Source organism: Halichoerus grypus, chromosome 6 (genome assembly GCF_964656455.1).
Source record: "Halichoerus grypus chromosome 6, mHalGry1.hap1.1, whole genome shotgun sequence".
In the NCBI taxonomy this organism is placed as follows: domain Eukaryota; kingdom Metazoa; phylum Chordata; class Mammalia; order Carnivora; family Phocidae; genus Halichoerus; species Halichoerus grypus.
In genome coordinates, this window is record NC_135717.1 from 56,990,704 (window position 1) to 57,015,267 (window position 24,564).

The following is a 24,564-nucleotide window of genomic DNA, read 5'->3' on the forward strand; positions in this document are numbered from 1 at the left end:
TGAGACTTCCAGTTTGAGAAATCTAGATAGCTAGCCTTGCATGGTGGTTTCCAAAGGAACACTTGTCACTCATCACTGAATGTTGCAAACTACCTTTTGTCTAAAATGTCTGTATGTCAGTCCTCAAATTCACTCGTGAGTCTCCTGATTTTCATTTTTCTGCTTCTAAATTCCTTTCTCTTTATGACTCAGTTGGGGGCAGTTGCTGTATTCTTTGGAAGTTTATTCTGTTGTTTTGTTTTGTTTTGTTTTGTGTTTTGTTTTAAGTCTGGATCTCTCTTCAATTATGATGGATGTATATTTATCTAGTTAATGCTTTTTCTTTGTTAGAGAGTCTGATCTCCCAAAATGGACCTGAGAACATTATCAAGAACCGTTTGTCGTGGAGAACCCTAAGCTAAATACGTCATTTTCCCCTCAGTGTTTCCCCCCCGGCTTCGTTAGCGTAAGCAATCACTTGTAAGAAATGTGGCAGATATCCTATGAGATTCCAACTAGAATGAATCTTGACCTTGTTGCAAATTCCTACTGGCCAAGGAAAAGCCGGCATCCTGGCAAAAAGACAGGAAAGAAAATACTCTCGAGTTTCCTGGGGCTACTTCGTATAATCCAGGTCGCCTGCTCTCACGGCCTTTTGAGTAACTTCTAAACAAATAGGACTCTTTCACATAACAGCAACTTTAACTGTTGCTGGGCTCTGGGGCTGTGCCAGAGAAAATAGTCTTTTGTCATTTAAAGGGAAGAAAACAAGGTTTCAAGACTCTGTAAAACAGCAAAGAAAATAAATAACAGTAACTAAAGGGTAAGGGCGGGGGAGAAATACTTTCATGCACTGGTTATTTACTAAATGCTGGAAATTTACCAGGCACCTTCTGAGCAGGGCTAATGTGAAAAGATTAGCTACATTTTTGCCTTGTTTGTTTATCTCAAAGAAATTGGGCATGTTATTTCAAACTCCCAGAAGAAAAAGAACTAGGAGCAAAAATGGGGCCATTAGTAATGAAGTCAGCAAGGCAGAAAGGCTTCACTAGGGAAATCTGCCAGCCTAAATTCTCCAAAGTGGTATTGCCTTATCCAAGCACACTAACTCTCAGAGGCACTGAATGGTTTCTAAAGAAAGTTAAGAATGAATGCAGGCCCGGGTGGCCAGAGGAAACTCATTCTGTTATAACGATCAGTGTCCTAGGATGGGTTTGTCCCAAGCAGAGGCTAAGACAAAGGCATTTGGGCAGGCAGTTCGCCCTGGAGGTGATCCCAGGGGCAGGAATGGAGGGCAGGTGGAGTGGAGCAGAAAATGACAGAAAGTCAAGAAAACGATGTATTTTTGTTAAGTCGACCACCACTATGGGCGATCCGCCACACAAGGCCTTCTGGGTGTGGGGAGGCTCCTACTCCCATTGTTCAAAGCTAGCCCCACAAACATACCCCCCACACATGCCCTTTTCAGGTTATGCATGCTTGAGCACCAAGGGAATTCCCACCGCAGTCCCAAGCCATCACATTGGAGAAGCCCAGGGCAAGAGAAGGAGGAATGCAGGGTGGGCTGAAGCAAAGTTCTGTGCAAAACTAATCAACACCCCCTTGGAAATGGTGTCTGCAGCAGTGGCTGAGTGTCAGAGATGAGAGAATACAAGGAGCCCCTTCAGGGCAGGAGCCAGCCAAAAACTCAGGAAAGACTCAATACGTGATAGTTAGCAGAACACGCTCCAAACCCAGTGGTCTTAAGGTAATATTTGATATTCAACCATCTCTGTCCTCCAGCACCCAACTTTGATTCTCCTCACTTTTCAGGCAGCACTCTGACTGACCCAGATTTCTTTCCTAGAAGGGCAGCCCAGCTGTTCCCTGAGGGGTCTGCTTTGTCCTGGTCGGGCCATGTGTCCTGTGGTTGCCTGTTCCCCATTGTCATCAGACATGGAAGCACCAAGAGATGCTTCAGGGAACCCCTGGTTTCTAGATACGTTCCTTCCTCCATTGTGTAGCCATAACACTACCTCCTCATGGTAGCCAGTGGCAATGACTCCCACCAGTTTCATAACATTTGTCTCTGCTGGTAGATCTATTGGCAGAAAGAGCGCAAGCGTACTCACAGGTTCAAGTTCAGTGGAAATGCTCCCTGGTGTATTCTCAAAAACAAAGATCTGTGATCTGACAGTGCTAAACTTTGCAGGAATAGGAAGCACAGATTCTATCAATGTAAGAGTTGGCAATGATGGTGTATCATTGTTTCAGGATTTTCTCTCATTTCTGCTATTTTTATGATTCCCTTCCTTCTGTTCACCTTGCATTAATTTTCTGCTTCTTTTCTTCCTTTGTGACGTGGAATGACATCTCATTGATTTTAAATCTTTTCTTCTTTTCTAATCCAAGCATTGAAAGCTATAAATTTCCCTCTAAGCACTGCTTTGCTGGATCCCATGTCTTTTAATCTGTTGTGTGTTCAGTACGGATCCCTTTGAAATGTCTTTAAATGTCTCATGTAACTTTTTTCTTATGGAAATATGGTGCCTAATTGCTCAATGTTTGTAACTTTTATAAGTAGCTCTTAGTTATTTTAATTTCTCCACTGTCAGAGAATATACTCTGTATTATTTTAGTCCTTTGAAATATTTTGAGGCATGTTCTATGGCCCAGTGTATGGTCCATCCTGGTAAATGCCCTCCCTCATATGCGTTTGGAAAGTCCATGAGTGCAGCATTTTTGGGTGTAGAGTTCTGTGAATGTCAGTTAAGTCAGACTGGTTGATGGCTTTATTCATATTCTCAAATTCCATACTGATTTTTTTCTCCACTTGTTCTGTTAATTAGGAGTGATGCTACAATATACACCTATGTTTGTGGGTTTCCCTATTTCTTTCTTGGTTTTATCAATTTTGCTTCACACAGTTGAAGCTCTGTTATTTCATGCATGCCTATTTAGGATTGGCCTGTCCTCTTGATTGAATCGATACTTATATCATGCGGGAAGATCCCTCTTTACCTCTGAGAAAACTCTATGTCTTGAAGCTTCCTTTGTCTGATGTTCGTAGAGTCACATCTGCTTTTCTGCTTACTGTTGGCACAGAATATCTTGGCCATCCTTTCGTCTTCCCCTGTCTATAGAAGGTAAGGCGTGACGTCTTGATAGAGTATTTGAAGTGTAATGGAACAGAAGTGTCTGATACAATCAATAATCCCAGGGATTAATAGGTTAGAATCCATTCATCTTGTCTATCCACTTTCTCCCAATTGTATTTATAACCAGATCTATCGGTTTGGTATCTTTTTTGTGTTCCCATGTTTGCTACAAAGATTTCATGCAGATGTGTTCTATAGATGCTCCCTTCGCCAAGATACCCCTGTCCTCTTCTTGGGGACCTGTGAATATGTTATCTTACATATCAAAAGAGACTTTGCAGATGTGATTAAGGTTTAGGACTTTGAGATGGGGAGATTAGCCTGGATTTTCTGAGTGGTCACGTTCTAATCACGTGAGTCCTTAAAAATGGGAAACCTTCCCCAGCTGCAGTCAGAGAGAGATGTGACGGTGGAAGGAAGGTCAGAAAGATGTGGCACTGTGACTGACAATGGAGGAGGAGGGCCAGTTGCCAAGGAATGCCAGCCACCTCTAGAAGCTGGAAAAGGCAAGGAAACAGATTCTGCCCAGGAGCCTCCAAAAGGAACACAGCCCTGCTGACACGTTGATTTTAGCCCCGTGAGACCCTTGCCAGATTTCTGACCTATAGAACTGTTAGATAACAAACTTGTCTTGTTTTAAGCCCCTAGATTAGTGGTCATTTGTTAACCGCAACCAGAGAAAACTAACATATCCCTACTACTACTCCCTAACTACTAACCCTGGGGTAGATGTGCTTGGGAAGAAAGGCCGCTATGTAGGACGGTCCCATTCTACTGGAGAACCGAGAGTTCCTTCTAAGAAAATTCTCAGAACTAAAAAAGTCCAGAGGATTTCTCATATTCACCTTCTCTAAAGTCTACAGACTTTCTCAACTAGAAGGAAAGGACAAGCCTTGGAAGTATAATTTTTCAGGAGTTTGGGTAAGAGAGACTTTATTTTTGATAAATACGATTTATTATTTAAAGAATAAATTAACTCATTTTAAAGAATATAAGAGATTATGGCAAGGAAAGGCTTATTTTGGATCTGAAACAAGTTTCAGACCTTTAGGCATTTTTCCTAAGGTTTTATATCCTGCAAAACTGTTTCCATAACAACGAGCCCATAGAAACTTCAAGAGGCTATCACCACAGATAGAACTACAGAAGTCCCTAGAATTGGCAAAACTGGACAACTGCCCAGGACCCCAGTACATGGATAGCACCCAAGCTGATAGTGGAGAAGTTGTAACTCTGAGAGGTAGGTGGTAGAGAAGAAAGAGTTGAGCTCACCAGTTTACGTCAAAACAAAATGAGATGAAACTCGGGTGCCCCCTCCATGTACATCATGGCCATCTAGTTGAGAATAGACCTTCTTTCCAGCCCCCTCCTCAACCAATCTCCCTAACTATGTAGTTCTCTGGATCTTTCTCCCTTCCCTCTGTGCTTGTTTGTTTGTTTGAAGGGATGCTCTTTTAAAACATTTCTTCCTCTTCCAGATTATTACTAATGCTCCTTCAATCTTGATTTCATTCAATCTTGAAACTGCAAGATTGAAGAGCAGTCGCATAGAGTACCTTGTGTATCTGTCCCCTCTAAGAAGTGTCTTCTTGACGTAATATCATAACCAGATTTTGCCTGGAGGCTTCTCCAATTTCCAGATAATTTTCCTTGAGTGAAAGGCAGGATAAGAATATTTTGATTCCAAACTTAAGATCCTCTGCTTTGAAAATAAATCCACACACACAAAAGTAAGATCTATGTGTTAAACCCAGTCAATAAATAGGATTATCAGTAGTCAGATGAAGAGCATCCATTGGCTTCTCTATGTTTATTTTAATTCAGCGAATTTAATAGCTTCAAGATAGTGAATTGGGTGAAAAGAACATAAACTGACTGACAAAACAGCCAACTTTCTAGCAAGGCTTCTCAGCTTTTCTTAATCACATGACTACAAAATTAAACTAAAATAGACTCCTATGCTTTTAGGATATTGATCCTATTCCCACTTCCCCATTATTCTTTATCTTCCAATTTATTGATTTTGATGGAATCGTGCTTTCTCAGAGAAAGCTAGTTATATCCAATGCAATTTAGTCAATAATCTACAATCACCAAGTTGGTCCTAGTAAAAGAGTCCTTTTTCCCTCCAAAAAACTAGTAAGCTATCTTTTCTTTGAAGTTTGACAATACCTAGGTGTGATACCCTTTAAACAATATGCTTCCATAAAAGGAGATATTTTATTTGAAAGACATATAAAATAACCTTGATATACATATTTTCTTTCAACAAATATTGTACTTGAAATCAAGGAGTGCAACTCACATCATTTAAAATACTCTTTTTCTGTGGAAAAAAATGACAAGCATTTAAAAACCATTTCAGGCAGCAAAAGTAATATAATTTAACATGCAAAATTACTTCTTCACAAAAGCAAGAAGTATGAATCATTCTTACCAACAATTTTGAAAGATTTTTATTCTCTTTCTCTGTAAATCAGTCAAACTCTATGCTTAGGTATTTTCTACTGAGAAAATGACTAATAGACCCAATTTTGATAAATGTTGTGCCCTGTGATTTTAAAAAATTGAATACCAGAAACGTTTGTATTTTTGTTCCTTGTATTTCTTTTTTCCTTCTAGCCAGTCTCTTAAACCATGCACACACATCTTCCAAAGTTATCCATTTCTTAGGAAAATACTAAAGATGACTAATGACTCTCTTTCCTGAGCTATACAATTAAGAATTTGTCTAACTGAATCACTTCCCCTAAGGAAAAAATGGAGAAGTGAACTATTAAATACAAGTTAAAAGCAGGTAATATCCTTGTCTCTCGGAATTGTGTTTGGTCTTTGTCTTACAACTCAGTTTTCAAAAGAGATTTTCATTTATTTTCTGATGTAAACTGCTTCATAAATTCCCTTGGGAAGATAAGATCGGGAAATTAGAAGTCTATAGTATCCTGTGTTTGAATTTTTTTTAAAAGATTTTATTTATTCATGAGAGTCAAAGAGAGGCAGAGGGAGAAGCAGGCTCCCTGTGGAGCAAGGAGCCCAATGCAGGACTCGATCCCAGGACCCTGGGATCATGACCTGAGCCGAAGGCAGATGCTTAACCAACTGAGCCACTCAGGTGCCCCTGCTGTGTTTGAATTTTTAAATAAAATATCGAATGCTGAATTTTAAAAAATAACCTTAAGATAAGCCTCCTCTTTGGTACCTTCACCTTGGTGATCCCAGGTACACTGAAAGCTGTAGTCCTTGCTTTCTTTCCTTGCAAAGGAAAATTAAAACTGCTGTATTAAGTTGTTTTGTGAAGAGAGCTACTAATTTAAAAAGACTTGAATTCAAAACAGGACTTGTGTCAATGGGAACAAATCTCCCAATTTTAGGATATTGTTGAGTCAACATAGTGATCTGTGTTGAGGGTGTTATTATTAGTAATCAAATATGATGCTAAAATAGAATGCACTTTTTTTTTGTCATATAGAATCTGTGAATTTTACTTCAAGACAGTATTATTATTCCGGCAACTGCTTTTACCCCCATGGAATTTTTAATTCCGTTACAATTAACATACAGTGTTCTATCAGTTTCCGATGTACAATATAGTGATTTAACAATTCTATATATCATCCAGTGCTCACCTTGATAAGTGTGCTCTTTAATCCCTCTCACCTAGTTCACCCATCCCCCACTCTCTTCCCCTCCGGTAACTGTCAGTTTGTTCTCTCTGTTTAAGAGTCTGGTTTTTTGTTTGTCTCTCTCTCTCTCTTTTTTTTTTTGTTCATTCATTTTGTTTCTTAAATGTCACATATGAGTGAAATCATATGGTATTTTTCTCTGACTGACTTATTTCAGTCAGCATTATATCCTCGAGAATCCATCCATGGTGTTGCAAATGGCAAGATTTCATCCTCTTTTATAGCTGAGTGATATTCCATTGTATGTATAGACCACATCGTCTTCATCCATTCATCTTTGGATGGATGAGTTGCTTCCATAATCTGACTATTGTAAATAATGCTGCAATAAACATAGAGGTGCATATATCTTTTCAAATTAGTGTTTTCATATTCTTTGGGTAAATACCCAGTAGTGGAATTACTGATCATATGGTAATCTTATTTTTAATTTTTTGAGGGATTCCATACTGTTTTCCACAGTGGCTATACTAGTTTACATTCCCACCAATGGCGCACAAGTGATCCTTTTTCTTCACATCCTTACCACACTTGTTGTTTCTTATGTTTTTTATTTTAGCCATTCTGACAGGTGTGAAGTGATATCTCACTGTGGTTTTGATTTGCTTTTCCCTGGTAATTAGTGATGTTGAGCATCTTTTCATGTGTCTGTTGGCCATCTGGATGTCTTCTTTGGAAAAATGTCTGTTCATATCTTCTGCCCATGAAATAGAACATACTTCTAACCTCCTTTACATTGCTGTCAAAAGAAATGACTAAGAGAATGAATTCAATAAAACAAAAGAGAAAATATATAACAAAAGGATAGATTAGGTTGAAACCACACCCAAACTTTAACTGAATTAAAGTCTTAGGAGATTGTTAGAGGCAAGAATTGATAGAATATTTTTCAGCAAATATTCCAAAGAAAATTTTCATCTTCCAGAATATTGTAGAAAGAGAAATCCAGCAGGGCCCTTCTGAGATTTTGTAGCTGCTAAAACCTCATTCTGTGGATAGCCAACCTTCCCCAACCAATTGCAGCCAGGGAGTCAGCCAGGTTCCTTCAAGGAAAGGAGACATAGACTTCCCTCCATCATGTAATAGCCGACAATCACAAAGAAATTTGAAGTAGTCCACACTGCAGACTATGAAAAAAGGGATTCTAACTCTCTAGAAATGGACTATGTTATGGGTTAATTTCTTAATCCCTTTGGGCTGCTATAATTAAAAAAACGTAGACTGGGTGGCTTGAACAAACATTTCTTCTCACAATTCTGGAGGCTGGGAAATCCAAGATCCAGGTGCTGGCAGATTTGGTATCTGGTGAGGACCTGCTTCCTGGTTTGCAGATGGCTGTTCTGCTGTGTCCTCACGTGGTGGAGTGCAGGGAAAAGCAAGGTCTCTCAGGACTCTGATAAGGGCACTCATCCCATTCAGGAGGGCTTCGTTCTCATGACCTCATCGAAAGCCCCACTTCCTAATACCATCACACTGGGGCATAGGGTTTCAACATGCAAATTTTGAGGGAAAGAAAACATTCAGTCCATAATATCTATGCTCCAGGACTTTGAGATCTAAACGTAACACGTTTCTCACTGCAAAGTGATAATAATGAATCCTTACCAGGCAATGAATGACACCTCTTCCTATCACATAGTTTCTTGGATATAATTAAATACTGCTTATTGTAATATTATAATAAGCTAAAGAGTTAAAGCAATTGTGAAACCTTGGAGAGAGAGTGTGTGTGTGTGTGTGTATGTGTGTGTGTGGTGTTTATTATGGTAAGATACACATAACATGAAATTTACCATTTTAGGGACACCTGGGTGGCTCAGTTGGTTAAGCGTCTGCCTTTGGATCAGGTCATGATCCCAGAGTCCTGGGATCGAGTCCCACATCAGGCTTCTTGCTCATCGGGGAACCTGCTTCTCCCTCTGCCTGTTCCTCCCCCTCCTTGTGCTTGATCTCTCTCTCTCTCTGACAAATAAATGAATAAAATCTTTAAAAGAAATCTATTTTAACCATTTGAAGTGTATAATTTAATGACATTAAGTATATTCACATTGTTGTACAACCATCATTTAAAAACTTTTTTCACCTTCCCAAATTGAAACTCCATACTCATTAAACACTAACTCCCCATTATCCCTGCCCCTACTCTCTGGCATCCACCTGTTTGCTTTCTGTCTCTATGAATTTGACTACTCTAGGTACCTCATTTAAGTGGAATCATAGAGTATTGGTCTTTTTGTGACTGGTTCATTTTACTTAGCATGTGATCTTCAAGGTTGATCAATGTCACCATGTGTCAGAATTTCTTTCCTTTTTAATGCTGAGTAATATTCCATTGTGTGTACACACAACATTTTGCTTATGCATTTATCCATCAATGGACACGGAGTTGCTTTCACCTCTTGGCTACTGTGACTAATGTTGCTATGAACATGGGTGTACAAATAGATCTTGAAGTCCCTGCTTTCAATTCTTTTATGTGTATATCCAGAAGTGGAGTTGCTGAATCACATAGTAATTCTAATTTTAATTATTTGTTTTTCACAGTGGCTGCATCATCTTACCCTCCCAGTATCTCTGCATCTTCACCAACACTTGTTATAGTCTGTCATTTTGAAAATAACAATCCTAATGGATGTGAAGTGGTATCTCATTGTTGCTTTCATTTGCATTTCCTGAATGATTAGTGATGTTCTTTAGCATCATTTCATGTGCTTATTGACCATTTGTATATTTTCTTTGGGAAAAAATGTGTATTCAAGTCCTTTGATAATTTTGTTTAGATTTTTGTGTGAGTGAGTTGTAGGAGTTCTTTACATATTCTAGATGTTAACCTCTTATCAGATATGTGATTTACAGATACTTCCTCCTATTCCATGTGTTCCCTTTTCACTCTGTTTATAATATCCTTTCATGCATAAAAGTTTTTCATGTTGGTAAAATCATATTTAAGCTATTTTTTCTAATGTTTTCTTCCCTGATCTTCTAATGACATATCCAAGAAATCATTGCCAAATCCAATGTTATGAAGATTTCTGCCTACGTTTTCTTGTAAAGGTTTTATAGTTTTAGGTCTTACATTTAGGTCTCTGATCCATTGTGAGTGAATTTTTGTATATGGTGTAAGGTAAGAGTCCAATTTCATTCTCTTGCATGTGGATATCCAGTTTTCCCAATTCCACATGTTGAAAGGGCTGTTCTTTCCTTACTGAATTGTCTCTCGGCACTCTTGTCAAAATCAATTGCCTGTGTTTGCAAGAATTCATTTCTGGACTCTTTATTGTATTCTATTGGTCTATATGTCTGCTTTATGCCAGGACCACACTCTTAATTATCGTAGCTTTGTGGTTAAGTTTGAAACCAGAAAGTGTGAGACCTTGAACTTCGTTCTTTTTCAAGATTGTTTTGGTTATTCAGGGTCTCTTGAGATTTTTTTAAATTAATTTTAAGATGGGTTTTTCTATTTCTGTAAAAAAAATCATTAAGAATTTGATAGGAGTTGCATTAAATCTGTAGATCACTTTACCTACTATTGATATCCAAGCAATATTAAGTCTTCCAATCCATGAACATGGGATGTCTTTCCCTTTATTTGTACCTTCTTCGTTAAGTTTGTTCCTAAGTATTTTATTCTTTTTGATGCTATTGCAGATGAAATAATTTTCTTAATATCCTTCCTTTTCAAAGTGTTCATTATTTGTGTATAGAAACACAGCAGATTTTTGTGTTGATTTTGTATCATACAACTGCTGAATTTTTAATTGCATTTTAACATCTCAGAAGTAGAAAAGGTATTGGCACTGGGCAACAAATTTTTATTTATCAGAAGGATATGTTTCATAAGCAGTAATTTTTAAATGTAATATTATAGTGAATACAGTTGTTTAAGTTAAAGACATTTACAAGTCAGAAGAATCCCATCATTAATCACATGAGCTCATTTCTCTCATTTTGTTTTTTAACTCACTAGAAACAGAAATCTGCCTCAATGTTATCCATTTTTTTCTCTTCTTCCTCAATTATAGTTGTATGAATAGATAAACATGCATTGATGAGAATATGTAAAGAAAAGAAATCTTTACTTTTTCCAAAAGTTAGAAGGGATGAAGACTGTATGACAAATTTGATCCTTGTGTGATTTTTTCTTTAGCAGAGCAACTTCCTTGTTAAATTTATGAAGTCTGTGACAGTGAATGCCAGATACAATCTTGTTTACTCATTAGGACTAACATAGGTTGTTTGAAATTCAGTTCATCTAAAGTTTATTGAAAGCATGAGATGATCACTTCTATGAAGAAACAACCTATGTATGGCTTCATGTTGTCAACAGTCTGGGAGAAAAGCAAAAATGTCCTGTGATTGTTTCTGTGGTTAAATACTTACTAAAACAAGTAAGTTGGTCAGCTGACAGATGAGAGAAGAAAGACAAACAAAAATCAGGCTATCTTTTTATTGGATGTATTAAGGCCAACAGTCTTTCTAATTTATAATTTTTCAGCAAGTTGTGATCTCATGGATGACTTCCTCAGAAAATTTTCTTGGAGACAGCATATGTATAAAGGATCATATAGACTGAGTGTTCGATTTTGCAAACACTGTGTGAACTTGTGGGTGTCATTAAGAACCATAATAAACCTATCTACCTACCTATTTAATGGAAAAACTCCTACATGTCTCTTTGTAATCATTTTGTAGATAACATGTTATTTGTGAATAATTATCAAATAACCCTTCAAAAGATCCAAAGAAAAATTAATTGATTGCCTTATTAACATTGTCGTGAATATGTGGACGAGTGAATATTCAAAGCTAATTTTTTTCTCATGCATTTGACAATATACAGATGTTCCAGTGCCTCTTTCTAGCAATGATGATCATTTGCAAAAAATCTAGATATATTACTGGTATAAGACTGTGGAAAATATTTGGAAAAAAATCCTCTGTCCTGAGTATAAATAGAAGACTTTGAAATGGCACTATCTAGTTTGACCTATGCCACTAAACAGTTCAGTAACTCAAAATATGCTTTAGTTTTTCCTTCTTCCTTTCCTTTTTTTTTTTTTTTCTATTTTTAGAATAATAGGAATGTGTGAGTGGAACAGAAGAAATACAAAATGATCCATAACCATTATAATTCTTCTCCCAGTGGGCCTATACTTCCTGCTAAGAGTGTTTCTTTAATTTATCTAGTGACAGGGGTGCCTGGGTGGCTCAGTCGGTTAAGCATCTGACTTTGGCTCCGATCATGATCTCAGGGTCCTGGGATTGAGCTCTGCTTCGGGCTCCCTGCTCAGCAGGGAGTATGCTTCTCACTCTACCCCTCCCCCCATCGTGCTCTCTCTCTCTCTCTCTCTCTCTCACTCTCTCTCTCTCAAATAAATAAAACCTTTAAAAAAATTTATCTAGTGACTTAGATAATCAGCTTTTTTTTGGTCTATACTATCTGCAGTGGTGGCCACTGCCCATGTATGGCTATCCCATCAAGCCCTTGAAATGTGGTTAGTATAACTGGGAAATGGAATTTTTTTAATTAAAAATTAATTAAAAAAATATTTTTTTAGAGCAGTTTGAGGTTAATGACAAAATTGAATAGAAAGTACAGAGAATTCCCAAATAACATCTGACCTATATATGCATGCCTCCCCCACTCTCAACATCCCACACCACAGAGGTACATTTATTATAACTGATGAAACTATATTGACATTATTATCAGCCAAAGTCTGTAGTTTACGTTTGGATTCATGTGTGGTGGTGTACATTCTATGCGTTTTGACAAATGACATATACCACACTTGTGATATCATATAGAATATTTCCCCTGCCCTAAAAATCCTCTGTATTCTGCCTCTTCATCCCTCCTTTTCTGTTAACCCCTAGAAACCACTAATCTTTTTTTTATCTCTGTAGTTTTGCCTTTTCCAGATGTAATGTAGTTGGAATCATACAATATATACCTTTTGAAATTGGCTTCTTTCACTTAGTAATATGCTTTAAGTTTCCTCCACATTGTTCTGTGGCTTGATAGGTCATTTCTTTTTAGCACTAAATAATATTGTCTGGATGTACCACAGTGCATTTATCCATTCTCTTACTGAAGAACATCTTGGTTGCTTCCAGGTTTGGGCAATTATGAATAAAGCTGCTATAAATATCTGTGTGCAGGTTTTTGTATGAACCTAAGTTTTTTATATATTTAGGAGAATACCAAGGAGTGTAATCACTGAATCATATGATAAGAATATGGCTAGTTTTATAAAAGATTTCCAAATGTCTTCCAAAGTGATTGTACCATTTTGCATTCCCACCAGCAATAAATGAGAGTTCCTATTGCTCCAGATCCTTGTCAGCATTTAGTGTTGTCAATGTTTGGATTTTGGCCATGCTAGTAGTTGTGTAGAGATATCTCATTGCTGTTTTCACTTGAAATTTGCTAGTGACATATCATGTTGAACACCTTTTAATATGCTTATTTGCCATCTATGTACCTTCCTTGGAGAGGTGTGTCTATTCAGGTCTTTTAACCATTTTTTTAAAAACTGGGTTGGGCGCCTGGGTGGCTCAGATGGTTAAGCGTCTGCCTTCGGCTCAGGTCATGATCCCAGGGTCCTGGGATCGAGTCCCGCATCAGGCTCCTTGCTCAGCAGGGAGCCTGCTTCTCCCTCTCCCTCTGCCTCTCCCTCTGCTTGTTCTCTCTCTGTCTCTCTCGCAAATGAATAAATAAAAATCTTTTAAAAAAATAAAATAAAATAAAAATAAAAACTGGGTTGTTTCTTATTTATGTGTTTTAAGAGTTCTTTGTATGTTTTGGATAGCAGTCTTTTATCAATGTGTCTTTTGCAAAATTTTTTTCCAGTCTCTGGTTTATCTTTTCATTTTCTTGACATTGTCTTTCACAGAGAAGAAAATTTAATTTTAAAGAGATCAGTTTATCAATTATTTCTTTCATGAATCATGTCTCTGGTATTATATTTAAAAAGGCATCCCTGTACCCAAGATCATCTGTTTTCTCCTTTGTTATCTTCTAGGATTTTCATGGTTTTGTGTTTTCCATTTAGACCTATGATTCATCTTGACTTAATTTTTGTGAAGGGTAGAAGTTCTGTGTAAAGATTCATTATAGGGTTGTTTTTTGTTTTTTGTTTTTTTTTAACATGTGGATGTCTGATAATTCCAGCACCATTTATTCAAAAGACTATCTTTGTTCCATTTTATTATTTTTGCTCCTTTGTCAAAGACCAGTTGACTATATTTATGTGGTTCTATTTCTGGCCTCTTTATTCCATTCCATTGATCTGTTTCTCTGTTCTTTCACCATTTCCACACTGTTGTGATAATTTTATAGTAATTCTTGAAGACTGATAGTGTCAACTCTCCAACTTCATTCTTCTCCTTCAATATTATGGTGGCCATTCTGGGTCTCTTGCCTCTTCATATAAACTCTGGAATCAATTTGCCAATATCCATGAAATAACTTGTTGAGATTTTGAATGGGGTTGTGTTGAATCTATAGAAGAACTGACATCTTGACAATATTGAGTTTTCCTGCCCATGAACATGGAATATCTCTAGATTTATTTAGTTTTTCCTTGATGTCTTTTACTAGAATTTTATACTTTTCCTCATATAGATTTATACTTGGGTATAGCACTGTTTTGGGGGCTAATATAAATGGTAATGTGTTTTTAATTCAAATTCCACTTATTCATTTTCCTCATATGTAAGAATTGACTTTTGTATATTAACTTTGTATCTTGCGACCTTGCTATAAGCACTTATTAGTTCTAGGAGGGTTTGTTTTTATGATTCTTTTGGATTTTATACATAGATGGCCTTTTTTGGTATTCTTTTCATTTCCTTTTATTCTCTTACTGCACTCACTAGGACTTCCAATTTGATGTTGAAAAACAGTTGTGGGAGGGGACATCCTCGCCTTGTTCCTGATCTTAGCAGTAAATTTTCTAGTTTCTCACCATTGGGCATGATGTTACCTGTAGGTTTTTTTTGTTACAGATGATCATGATGATTTTGAGGAAGTTTCTCTCTTTTCTTAGTTTGCTGGGAGTTTTTATCATAAATGGGTGTTGAATTTTGCCAATGCTTTTTATGCATCTATTGATATCTTCTTTAGCCTGTTGATATTGCAATGTAGATCACAGTAATTGATTGTGGAATGTTGAACCAGCCTTATATAATTGGATATATCCCACTTGATTATGGTGTATAATTCTTTTAATGTATTGTTGGATTCGATTTGCTAATATTTTGTTGAGAAGTTTTGCATCTCTGTTCATAAGAAATATTGCTCTGTGGTTTTTATATAATGCCTTTAGTTTCTATATTAAGACATTGCTGGCCTCATAGAATGAGTTGGGAAGTATTCCCTCTGCTTCTATCTTCTGGAAAAGATTGTAGAGAATTAGTATGATTTCTTCCTGTTTGGTTGAATTCACTGGTGAATAACCTTTTTGCAGGTTATTAATTATTGATTCAATTTTATCCTGCTTGCTATTCCTTGAGCTCCTTGCATCTGTGATATGGTACCTGACATTAATTTGGGAGAAATTCACAGCCATTATTGCTTCTGATATTGCTTCAGTTTTTTTCTCTCTTTCTTTTTTCTGGTATTATATTACACCTTTCCTCCCATGGTTTGGATATTGTGTTTTAGGGGGGTCTTTTTAGTCATTTTTCTCTCTGATTTTCAATTTTGAAAGTTCCTACTGTCATAACTTCAAACTCAAGAGTTTTTCCTCAGCCATGTCTAATCTACTAACAAGCCCTTCATTCTTCATTTCTCTTGCAGTATTTTTGATCTCTAACATCTTTTTTTTATTCTTTCTTAGAATTTCCATCTCTCCATTTATATTATCTTTGATTGCTTATGTTGTCTACTTTTCCCATTAAAGCCTTTACCATATCAATCATAGTTTTGTTTTGTTTTAAGTTCCTGGTCTGATAATGCCAACTTTCCTGCTGTATCTGACTCTGGTTGTCATGGTTGTTCAGTCTCTTCAAACTGTGTTTTTTGCCTTCATGTAATTCATGTTATTTTTGTTGAAAGGATGACATGATGTACTGGGTAAAAGGAACCATGGTAAATAGTCCTTTAATAATATAGTAATAAGGTATGGGGAAAGGGGAAGCACTATATAGTTCTTTGATTGGGTCTTGGTCTTTTGGTGAGCTGGTGCTCCCAGATGGTGAACTTATTGTCTCCTCCCCTTTTAGGTGGAAGAGAATGGCTAGAGGGGGGTGAATTTGAGTATTTCCCTTCCCTAGGCAGGATAAAGGGAAGGGAATAAAACCTAATAAAACCCCAGCAGGTTAGGCTCTGATAAAATAGTTTCTCCTAAGGGAAGTCCTTGTTAAGATCAGAATCCTCTGGCATATTTCAAAATGGCTCCTTTATCTTCCTCCAGATGAAAGCATGAGGGGATTTCCCCCCAATACTCACTGTGAAAATTCAGTAGAGCTCCTGGCAGAAAAATCCACAAAAGTGTGGATTAAGACTTAAGACTGGGTCCCCTTAGATTTTTTTAACTTTTAGACTTACCTACACTAAATCTCTAGTAATTTGGCAATTACAGTTTATTTCTCTACCCTGGCACTGGTTTCCACAAAAGTTTCTGCTTGTAGGTTTCTGCTCAGGTAAGTCTGATTCTCTATATACACTTGTCTTTCTCTCCAATGTTTGGGCCAGCCGTTTGATCTCACTTTTCTGTCATTTCTGAGAAGAGTTGTTGTTTTTCAGTTTCTTCATCTTTTTACTTGCTCTTGGGTGAATTAGTGACTTCTAATCTTGTATGACATACCAGAAACCAGAAGTCTTGATATTAAATTTTTAAGTGTATAGTTTGCATATGCAAACAGATAATTGCAGATTTGCAAGCCAAATCATGACTTTCACTCATAAATTTCCATCTTGTTCTCGATGTGGGTCTTCTGCAAGGACACAATTAAGCTTGTTACAAATGTGACAGTAAGAGCAGTGCATGGAATATGTGCCCCTAGAGAGATTAAGCATTATTAGGACAGCCTATAAAATAAGTTTCTGAGGTTTTCTCTCTCATCATATTTCTTAGGAACAAGAGTGGTTCCTTTTAGCAAATGTAAATGTATATACCCAACTCAGTGTGCACAAAGGGTTTAAGGGATCTTCTGAAAAGAAGATGGTATAAGTCAGTTATCAAGGGAGGTTCATGAATGGAGAAGCAAATCATTTCTCTTGAAAGTTGATAATGCCAAAAACTATGCATTCCTGAGAGAGGAAAAATATTTGAATTACAATCTTAACCTTCAAAAGAGACATCGCGGAATGTCTTCAGCAAGTGAATGTTGAATATTTATATTTAAATTGTAAGTTTTTCATAATGAAAGGACTTAGTTTTTTTAGTGTTTTTTAGAAGCATTGGATGCTGAACTTTCTTTTTCAGTATGTACATTTATGATTCATACTGAAAGCAAATGTTGAAATATCTAATGAGAGATCTTTAACGCCAACAAGAAACCAGTTTCAGATTACAGATGGAAGTAAACAGAGAAGGCTTTGCATGGCAAGACTCTGAAGCTTAGATGTGTAAGGAGAGACCAAAAATCTTAGTTCTAGAGAATGTTTTATAGATCATCCTCCTGTGTGATACGTCTTCCCTGGTATGTAATTATTACATAGCACATGATATTAGAATTTTTCTAGTTTCTTTCCTGATGGGTTCTAACGTTCTCTGTGAGTATTCCTTTTAAAACTTTAGCTTGACTATGAATACAGTTATGGACACTGACTCAAGTGTAAATCATTTACTTAATATAACTTTCTAAAATGTTCAGAAATTCTAATTAGCAGTTGGCCATCATACCTACATCTCAGTTCGTTAGAATTATAGGGGTCATTATCTGCAGACAAGTCAGTCGCTGTGTAGACTTGGTGCATCTCGGGGAATTTCTCTCCTGTGTCTGATTCAAATTTGAAAACAAAACAAAACAATGGCATGATAAAAGACTATCTTTTAGGTAAAGATTTTCTTATTTCTTTTCCTTTTTTTAAAAATTTTTCTTGCCAGAAAATTACAATTCCTTGACTGTCATGTTTTGGCATCCACTGATTTGAGTTGGGGAACTTGCTAAACATTGCAGGTAAAAAAGAAAATTACTTTCTACCTCAAGGTTTCCAAGTTTCTGGCTGAAATCTAAAAAATATATCTCTTGGCTCTATCTCTGGGCAAAGGTGTTTTGCTAACATTTCTTCTCTTTTTTCCTGACCATTTTCTTCATTGTTAACATACTCTATCCATCATTTCACCCCCTCTAGTCTTAGGGTATAAATCAAGATCTATAAAATTGTTCAACAAGAGAATTTAATTGCCCTAGAGGAAAAGGGGACTTTTCTTTCTTGAAATCCAGGGGGAAATGGGACGTAATAAAGCTGATGTCAGGAATATTTTAAAAAGAAAAAACAAAATATATACCCTTAAAAATTAATTCATATGGATCTTTATTTTCCTTCAAAATTTACTGGCCAAAATGATAAAAGAAAATATGAGCAGATTCAAAGTAAGTGAAATGCTGTAATCAGACATGGTTGAGATTTGGCATTTTATATTTGTATCTTTTGGAAAGACTTCTTGTAAGACTCTCTGGTATTTTGGTGTATATCCAAGAGATATTATGATTTATATGTTCATCCATAATCATTCAAAAAGGAGCCAAGTATTGTCTCAAAAGTAAGCTTAGCTGGATTTTCTTCCCAAGCCCATTTATGTACAGACATGAAAAGTTCAGATAGACCATCCAAATTAAGATGATCCATATCAGAATGAGACTCTCAAACTTTTTTCTGAAATGTTAATTTTCATTGTCCATTTTTATAGGCTTACAAAGTTAGTCTTTTTTTTAATACCTTTTTTCAAGTACATGTTGTCTGCCTTAAAAACAGAACCAATAACATAACTTTTATAACAAAAGCAGCATGATATCTATATGTTGCATAATATATTTTCATTATGTTTTCATCACATGCAATGACTTTTATGTCTAGTTGAACATTGTTAGCATTGATATTTACACTTTTTTCTGATTAGGTAGAAATGTGTCGGTCATTATAGAGATGAATTTCAGGTAGAGAGCTGGTCTTTACAGGCCTTTATATGTCCTTGTTAGAAGGTGGAGGAGAGACAGTAAAGTATCCCCCAAACTGAGAAAGCATGGTGAAAACAGAAAATGAAGGAGACCACTCCATATAGTTCACACAAAGTTTTATTCAGGGTAATTTATTGATGGGGGGATAGGGCAGGCAGTGATCCATGGCAGCGGTATAGTTATTCTCTGCAAAATCCAGACCTTAGTGCACAGATTATATAGAGGGGACACACAGAAGGTCATTGTCATGAGATTCACATGCACCTCCAAGGGCTTGCATGCCCCTAACTGACAGCTAACTTTTAATTAGATCTTGGGCATCACCTGTGCATCAGGAAGGGGAAAGACTATGTTATCTCTAACAGATTCATGGGAGGTCAAAATAAGCTTCCCCTAATCCCAGCCTCAGTGGGCATTTCTAAGGTATGTATATTAATCTCCAAGGGGGCCAGAACACATAGCCCTAAGAGAGCTCACTGAACAAACATGAACACAATGGAGGGCCAAAGATGGAGTCTGTATTTTCTGCATTCCTACAGTCCTCTACAGTAATGAGATGAGCTGGCTTCTTGTCCTAGTTCTGAGTCACATCCATGTGACTTTGAGTAAGTCATTACCCTCCTTGAGCCATTGTTTCCTCCTAACTAAAAGGAGTTAATAATTTTGTCTCTTGCAGGATTATGAGGAGTAAATAGGGGTGCGGGATATAAGAAAGGGCATGATAAAACAGATGAAAATGAAAGTAAGCACTGCATAAGACCTTCAGCTCGAGCATCCTGAAGGACCTCAAGGAAAAGATGAGCTGCTAGGAGGCACACCTACATGGATGGCAAGATATTGTACAGCCAGTTATTTTGATTAAAAAGTGAAAAGCAGGGATCCTGCTGCAAAACTTCCCAGAAGATATTGCATTCATGTGAATGGTGGCTCCTGGAGCTGTAAAATATTCATGGTGTTTTCTTGTGGATAATGTCATCTACATACTCAGAATCAAAGATTCTTGGTTTTCTTACTGGGAGTGGGGCCACTGATAGAGCCTGGAAACTCTTCTAAACACATTTATTCAATTTTATCATGTGTTACTATAAGCCAACAGCTGGTCTATAAACTTAGGCTGGTGAGAAAAACAATAGATCAAACACTTGCTTTTTAAAAATTGTGGCATTTTTTTGATTTAGTCGGGACAGAAACTTGTTTGAGATTATGAAGGAAGTCCAAAGACACTAACTTAATCTTTGCAGTTTTGTATCTTAAACATTTTGGCTATTAAATCTACCTAATCAAGACCTACTTCTTTCCAACCAAAGACCCTGAGTAGACGTTTGAGGCAAAGATGGAACTTAGAAAATGAGCTTTCTAAAATGTAGGTTAAGAAATTGATGGTTTGAAAATGTATTTCAAGTTCTATCTGTTGAACTAGAACCGTTTTCACCACCATGCATTGTATCTTGGCTGAAGTATTTTTCTCAACAATTCACTAAAAACAATCACGATGGTTCAGTCAGTTATTCCTATTTTAGGAGTATTTGCCCAAAAGAAATCTTTTTAGAAATTACTTCTACTTCATCAGAGATGAACACCCAGGTGGCACTAGACACAATAGACATAAGACGAGATGTTAATTCATCCACATCTTGAGGATGAATATTAATTACCTTGCTTGCAAAACAAGGAGAGGGAACTACACAATGTCTTAGTGTATTTGGAGATAAGGTTAATCAAAGTTTGAGCCTTTATGTGACCAGAGATGGCATAATTATGTCTCACAGATGGTCTGATAGACAAATAATTGAGACAGAAGGAAACTGGTCACCTATGTTGTCTGGCCTTGAAGTAAATGCTTGAAGGAAATTGCTTACAAACTGTTGAGACTCAGATGTATTGGGTACCTCCAATGCATGTATCTTGTTATTCCCTCAAGAGTACCATCGATTGCTAGCTCTTTGGGAATAGTCTATGGATTTTCAAAATGTCATTGTAAATTTATAATAGATAATGAACCATACAGGATTACTCTAAAGTAGTATGGCTAAGCTTATGTTTAAACATGGCAGAAAAACATCAAAAGGACACATAATTTGTTTAAGGTTATCTACCCAGGACAGCATTTCTGGATCCTACTTTGCCTTTTGGCCCACTGCTCAGTGTTAGGGTGTGAGATAGCAGGTCACAATAATCCTAATCTTCATCTTGTCAATTTCTCTAATCAAAAGGGAGAAATATCTATCTCAAGCATACCCAAAGAGAACATTCAGGATGCTCTTGTACAGACATTAAAAAAAAAACAAGTCAACCTAGAAAAAGAATACATCAACCTTTTGACTGCCATAAATCTAAAACCCTGGCATATTTTATAGGTGTTACCTTTTTCTTGCTGTAAATAACCCAGGAGTTCTCAACCAGAGGTGATTTTTTTTTATCCCCCCAGGGGACATGTGACAACATCTGAAGACATTTGCGGTTGTCACAACTGGGGTCAGAGGTAACAGCTGACAACTGTCAGGTAGAAGCCAGGCATGCTGCTGAACATCCTTTAATACACACAAGAGCCCCATAACAAAGAATTATCCAACCCAAAATGTCAATAATGTCATGGTCCGGTGAAGTCTTGCCTCCATGTTGACCTAAGCCGGTTTTCCAATAGAAATGACTATGTCATGCAAGAAATATAGTCACTCTCACCTTCTTAGGATGAGGGATTCAAAGGAACATGGGACGGAAACACCCCGAGGATGAAAGCTACAGCATAGGGAATACCGTCCATGGTATTCTAGCCTTGTAAGGTGACCGACTGTCGCTACATCTGTGGTGAGCGCACAACGTATAGAGATGTGAAATCACTATGTTGTACACTCAAAACTAAGGTAACAATGTCAACTATACTTCAACTAAAAAAAAATAAGTACAAAGAGATTTTTAAAAAGGAACATGTTGAGGTGCTTTTCCCCCGGACGCTCACAAGAACATTTTTTTCTACAGGGTATTAAAGCCATTCCACTAACTATACAGCTGCCTCTTGCCTCTCCAAGAGTAAAACACAGCCCTAGCGCGTGATGTCTTTATTGTTCTAAAGGTCAGGAAGACCTTGGTGACCTCTTTGGTGATCTCTTTGAAAGGAAACAAATATATGCCTGGTAACAACAAGTATATTTAGCGGCTTCGTAAACCTAACAGAACAGTCAAAAATAATACTTTATATCTACTATCTATTTACATTTAAGCACTCTCTGAAAACAAAAGTAAGAAGGGTTGGGTTGGCTTTCAGCTAATAACTGTCATTTTAAGACTTCTGGCAACACTAGGATCCTTCTAACCACAGTCGAATGATTTAATTTATCTTATATTTTTAAATTTTGGTCAAGAGTAGGTATTAAGCATTTTGTAACTGTTTTGGGAATTTGAAAGGTTATTAAGTTCTGAATAACAGAGTCTCTCATGTTTTCCCACCAAACTTTTCCCAGCAGTGAGTATATCTGGATCTTATTCTGGTTTTTTATTCTTTTTTTAGCTTCCTGAAATGACTCATGTTCAAACACGGCGACCCTGGTTGATGTTTCTCCTGCAGAACTTTGGATTGACCCTAGGTTGGCTTTCTCTCTTACTGTTGGCTATATATGAACAAAATATTAAAATATGAGTCAAAGAGTATCAAAATCCTTCAAAAGCGAATTTATACGGCTTAATTTTGTTTCTTTTGTTGTACTCTAGAGTGGCTGGTAAATTAAGCATTTTTATCTTCGAGGAAGGGTGTGTGTCATTTAGTTCATTAACTTATTAATTTTATGATGCACTTTCGTTTTAGGATATAAATGTCAGGTTGTCCTCAATTAAAATTTTGGTATCAGTACCCAGCACCATGATGGAACTCCTATCTTTTTGAGTAATTAGCAAATTCTAAATTAATGCTGGTAAACTTTCAAACAATATTGTTTTGCTAACAAAGAATGTTTGTAGCGTTTGAAGTGGACAGACGCCTGCTGGGATCAAATTGGCGGCAACTTCTTTGATGTCAGTAATATTTTTTCTTCTTGTAAGACGAGAAACCATAAGCAAAATAAATTACAAATAAATGTAATAAAGTCTTGTGTTAATGTGATGATTTGTATGACCTTCTCTTACTGGGTGTCAGATTCTGAGTCAATTCTTGGAAAACCAATATAACATAGTTCACCTGGAAGCATTACCCACTGGCTCATAAATGCTTATAAATCAGCAAATTCAGGAAGCCTAAAGGATAATAGATCGGCATTCTTTCTAATCACCAAATAAAATCTGTTCTAGGTAAGGAGAAATGGAAACAAAAAGGGAAGTTAAGAATTTTTTTAAATTCATAAAGCTAGAGTCAGGCAGTAGATCAATGCAAAAACTCTCACAAATTCCACAGACTGCGCCTATGGATACAATATTAGTGATGATGTGATATAGTTTATATTTTCTTGAGTAAACCTAAATGTTATTTCAGTAGGTAAGTTCATGAAATGTGCAAGCTGCATTACTGATAACCCAGCAAAATTATTAATATAGAAAATATCCCTGGCTTTAGTTATTTTTCTTGGAAAACAGAGGCCTAATATTTTTCTTATTTTCTTAATGATATATCTTGACAAGGGAAAAAGCCCATTTTACTGCCAAAATGACTCATGGCACTCAATCAAATACGTCTCTTCTGCTTCTTTCTTACCGGTACACAGATACTCTTTGCCATGTCCCACCCAAGCACCATCTTTTTCAACCACCTTTATTTGATTTCAAAATGAGGCTGGTTTCTTCTTCAGTGGTCTTTAGAGCTTGATTTAAGGGGGCCTCATGATAAAGTGCAGTAGTTCACAGACGTTGGCCTACATTAAGATCAACTGGAGGATTTACTCAAACACAGAATGTTCGTCTCCGTACGGAGAGTTTCTGATTCTGAAGGTCTGGGCAGGGTTTGAGACTTTGATTTTGAACGACCTCCAGGCGATACCGAGGCTGCTGGTCGGGGGGGTGGGGCCCTTCGAGCCCCACTGGTGTGGTAGAAGTCAGGCACACCTGGCTTCAAGAAAGAGCAGGTGCACGACCCTGTTGCCCAAATGCTGTGTGATTCTAATTAAGTTGATGAACACTGCAAACCTCATGCCAGACCAGCGTTCCTAGGTTGAAACTCCTTTCTTTCCCTTTGCGTCCTTGCCTGGGAGCATCGGATCAGTTACCGGATGAGGAGTCCACAGGGAGGCACTTTTATTTAGATTTGCCTTAAAGGTAAGCAGACCTGACATCAAGTTTTGCCCTTTTTTTGTTAAAGAACCTAGTAATTTGGAGCTGAACAAAAACGCCTTTGTACAGGTCACCACGGCGTGGAGGTTGCATACAAAAAGCACCTGGCACCATCTGTGTTTTGGTTTCTATGACCAAGTTCTGATGTTGACATTAAGCCTTAATTTATGCCAATTTAATTAGGAAAGCTCTGATGGATGACTTTATTCGAAGTTCATGTTTAGAGTGGTTTGGGGCGAACTAAATTAAAATGTTCGATGTGAGCTACTCCATAACCTTCAAGTTAGAGTGAGTTTCATCTGACCTCTAGGATGAGGTCGTCGGCATGGGGTGGAGGGGATTGAAGGGAGCCACATGTTGGAATGAGTGGAGGGACATCC

The 24,564-nt window shown here is 37.1% G+C and overlaps 1 protein-coding gene across 6 annotated transcripts in view; it reads left to right on the top strand.

The window, feature by feature from the left end:
- SLC39A12 (solute carrier family 39 member 12) overlaps positions 1-22,999 on the top strand; it is a 70,315-nt gene extending 47,316 nt beyond the window's left edge. For all 6 annotated transcript variants that reach the window (XM_036097074.2, XM_036097079.2, XM_036097080.2 and 3 more), the window contains one exon: positions 22,440-22,999. In XM_036097074.2, coding sequence (XP_035952967.2) covers positions 22,440-22,568 — 129 coding nt within the window. In that variant the 3' untranslated portion in view covers positions 22,569-22,999. The remainder of the gene's footprint in view (positions 1-22,439) is intronic.
- Positions 23,000-24,564: the final 1,565 nt, after the last annotated feature.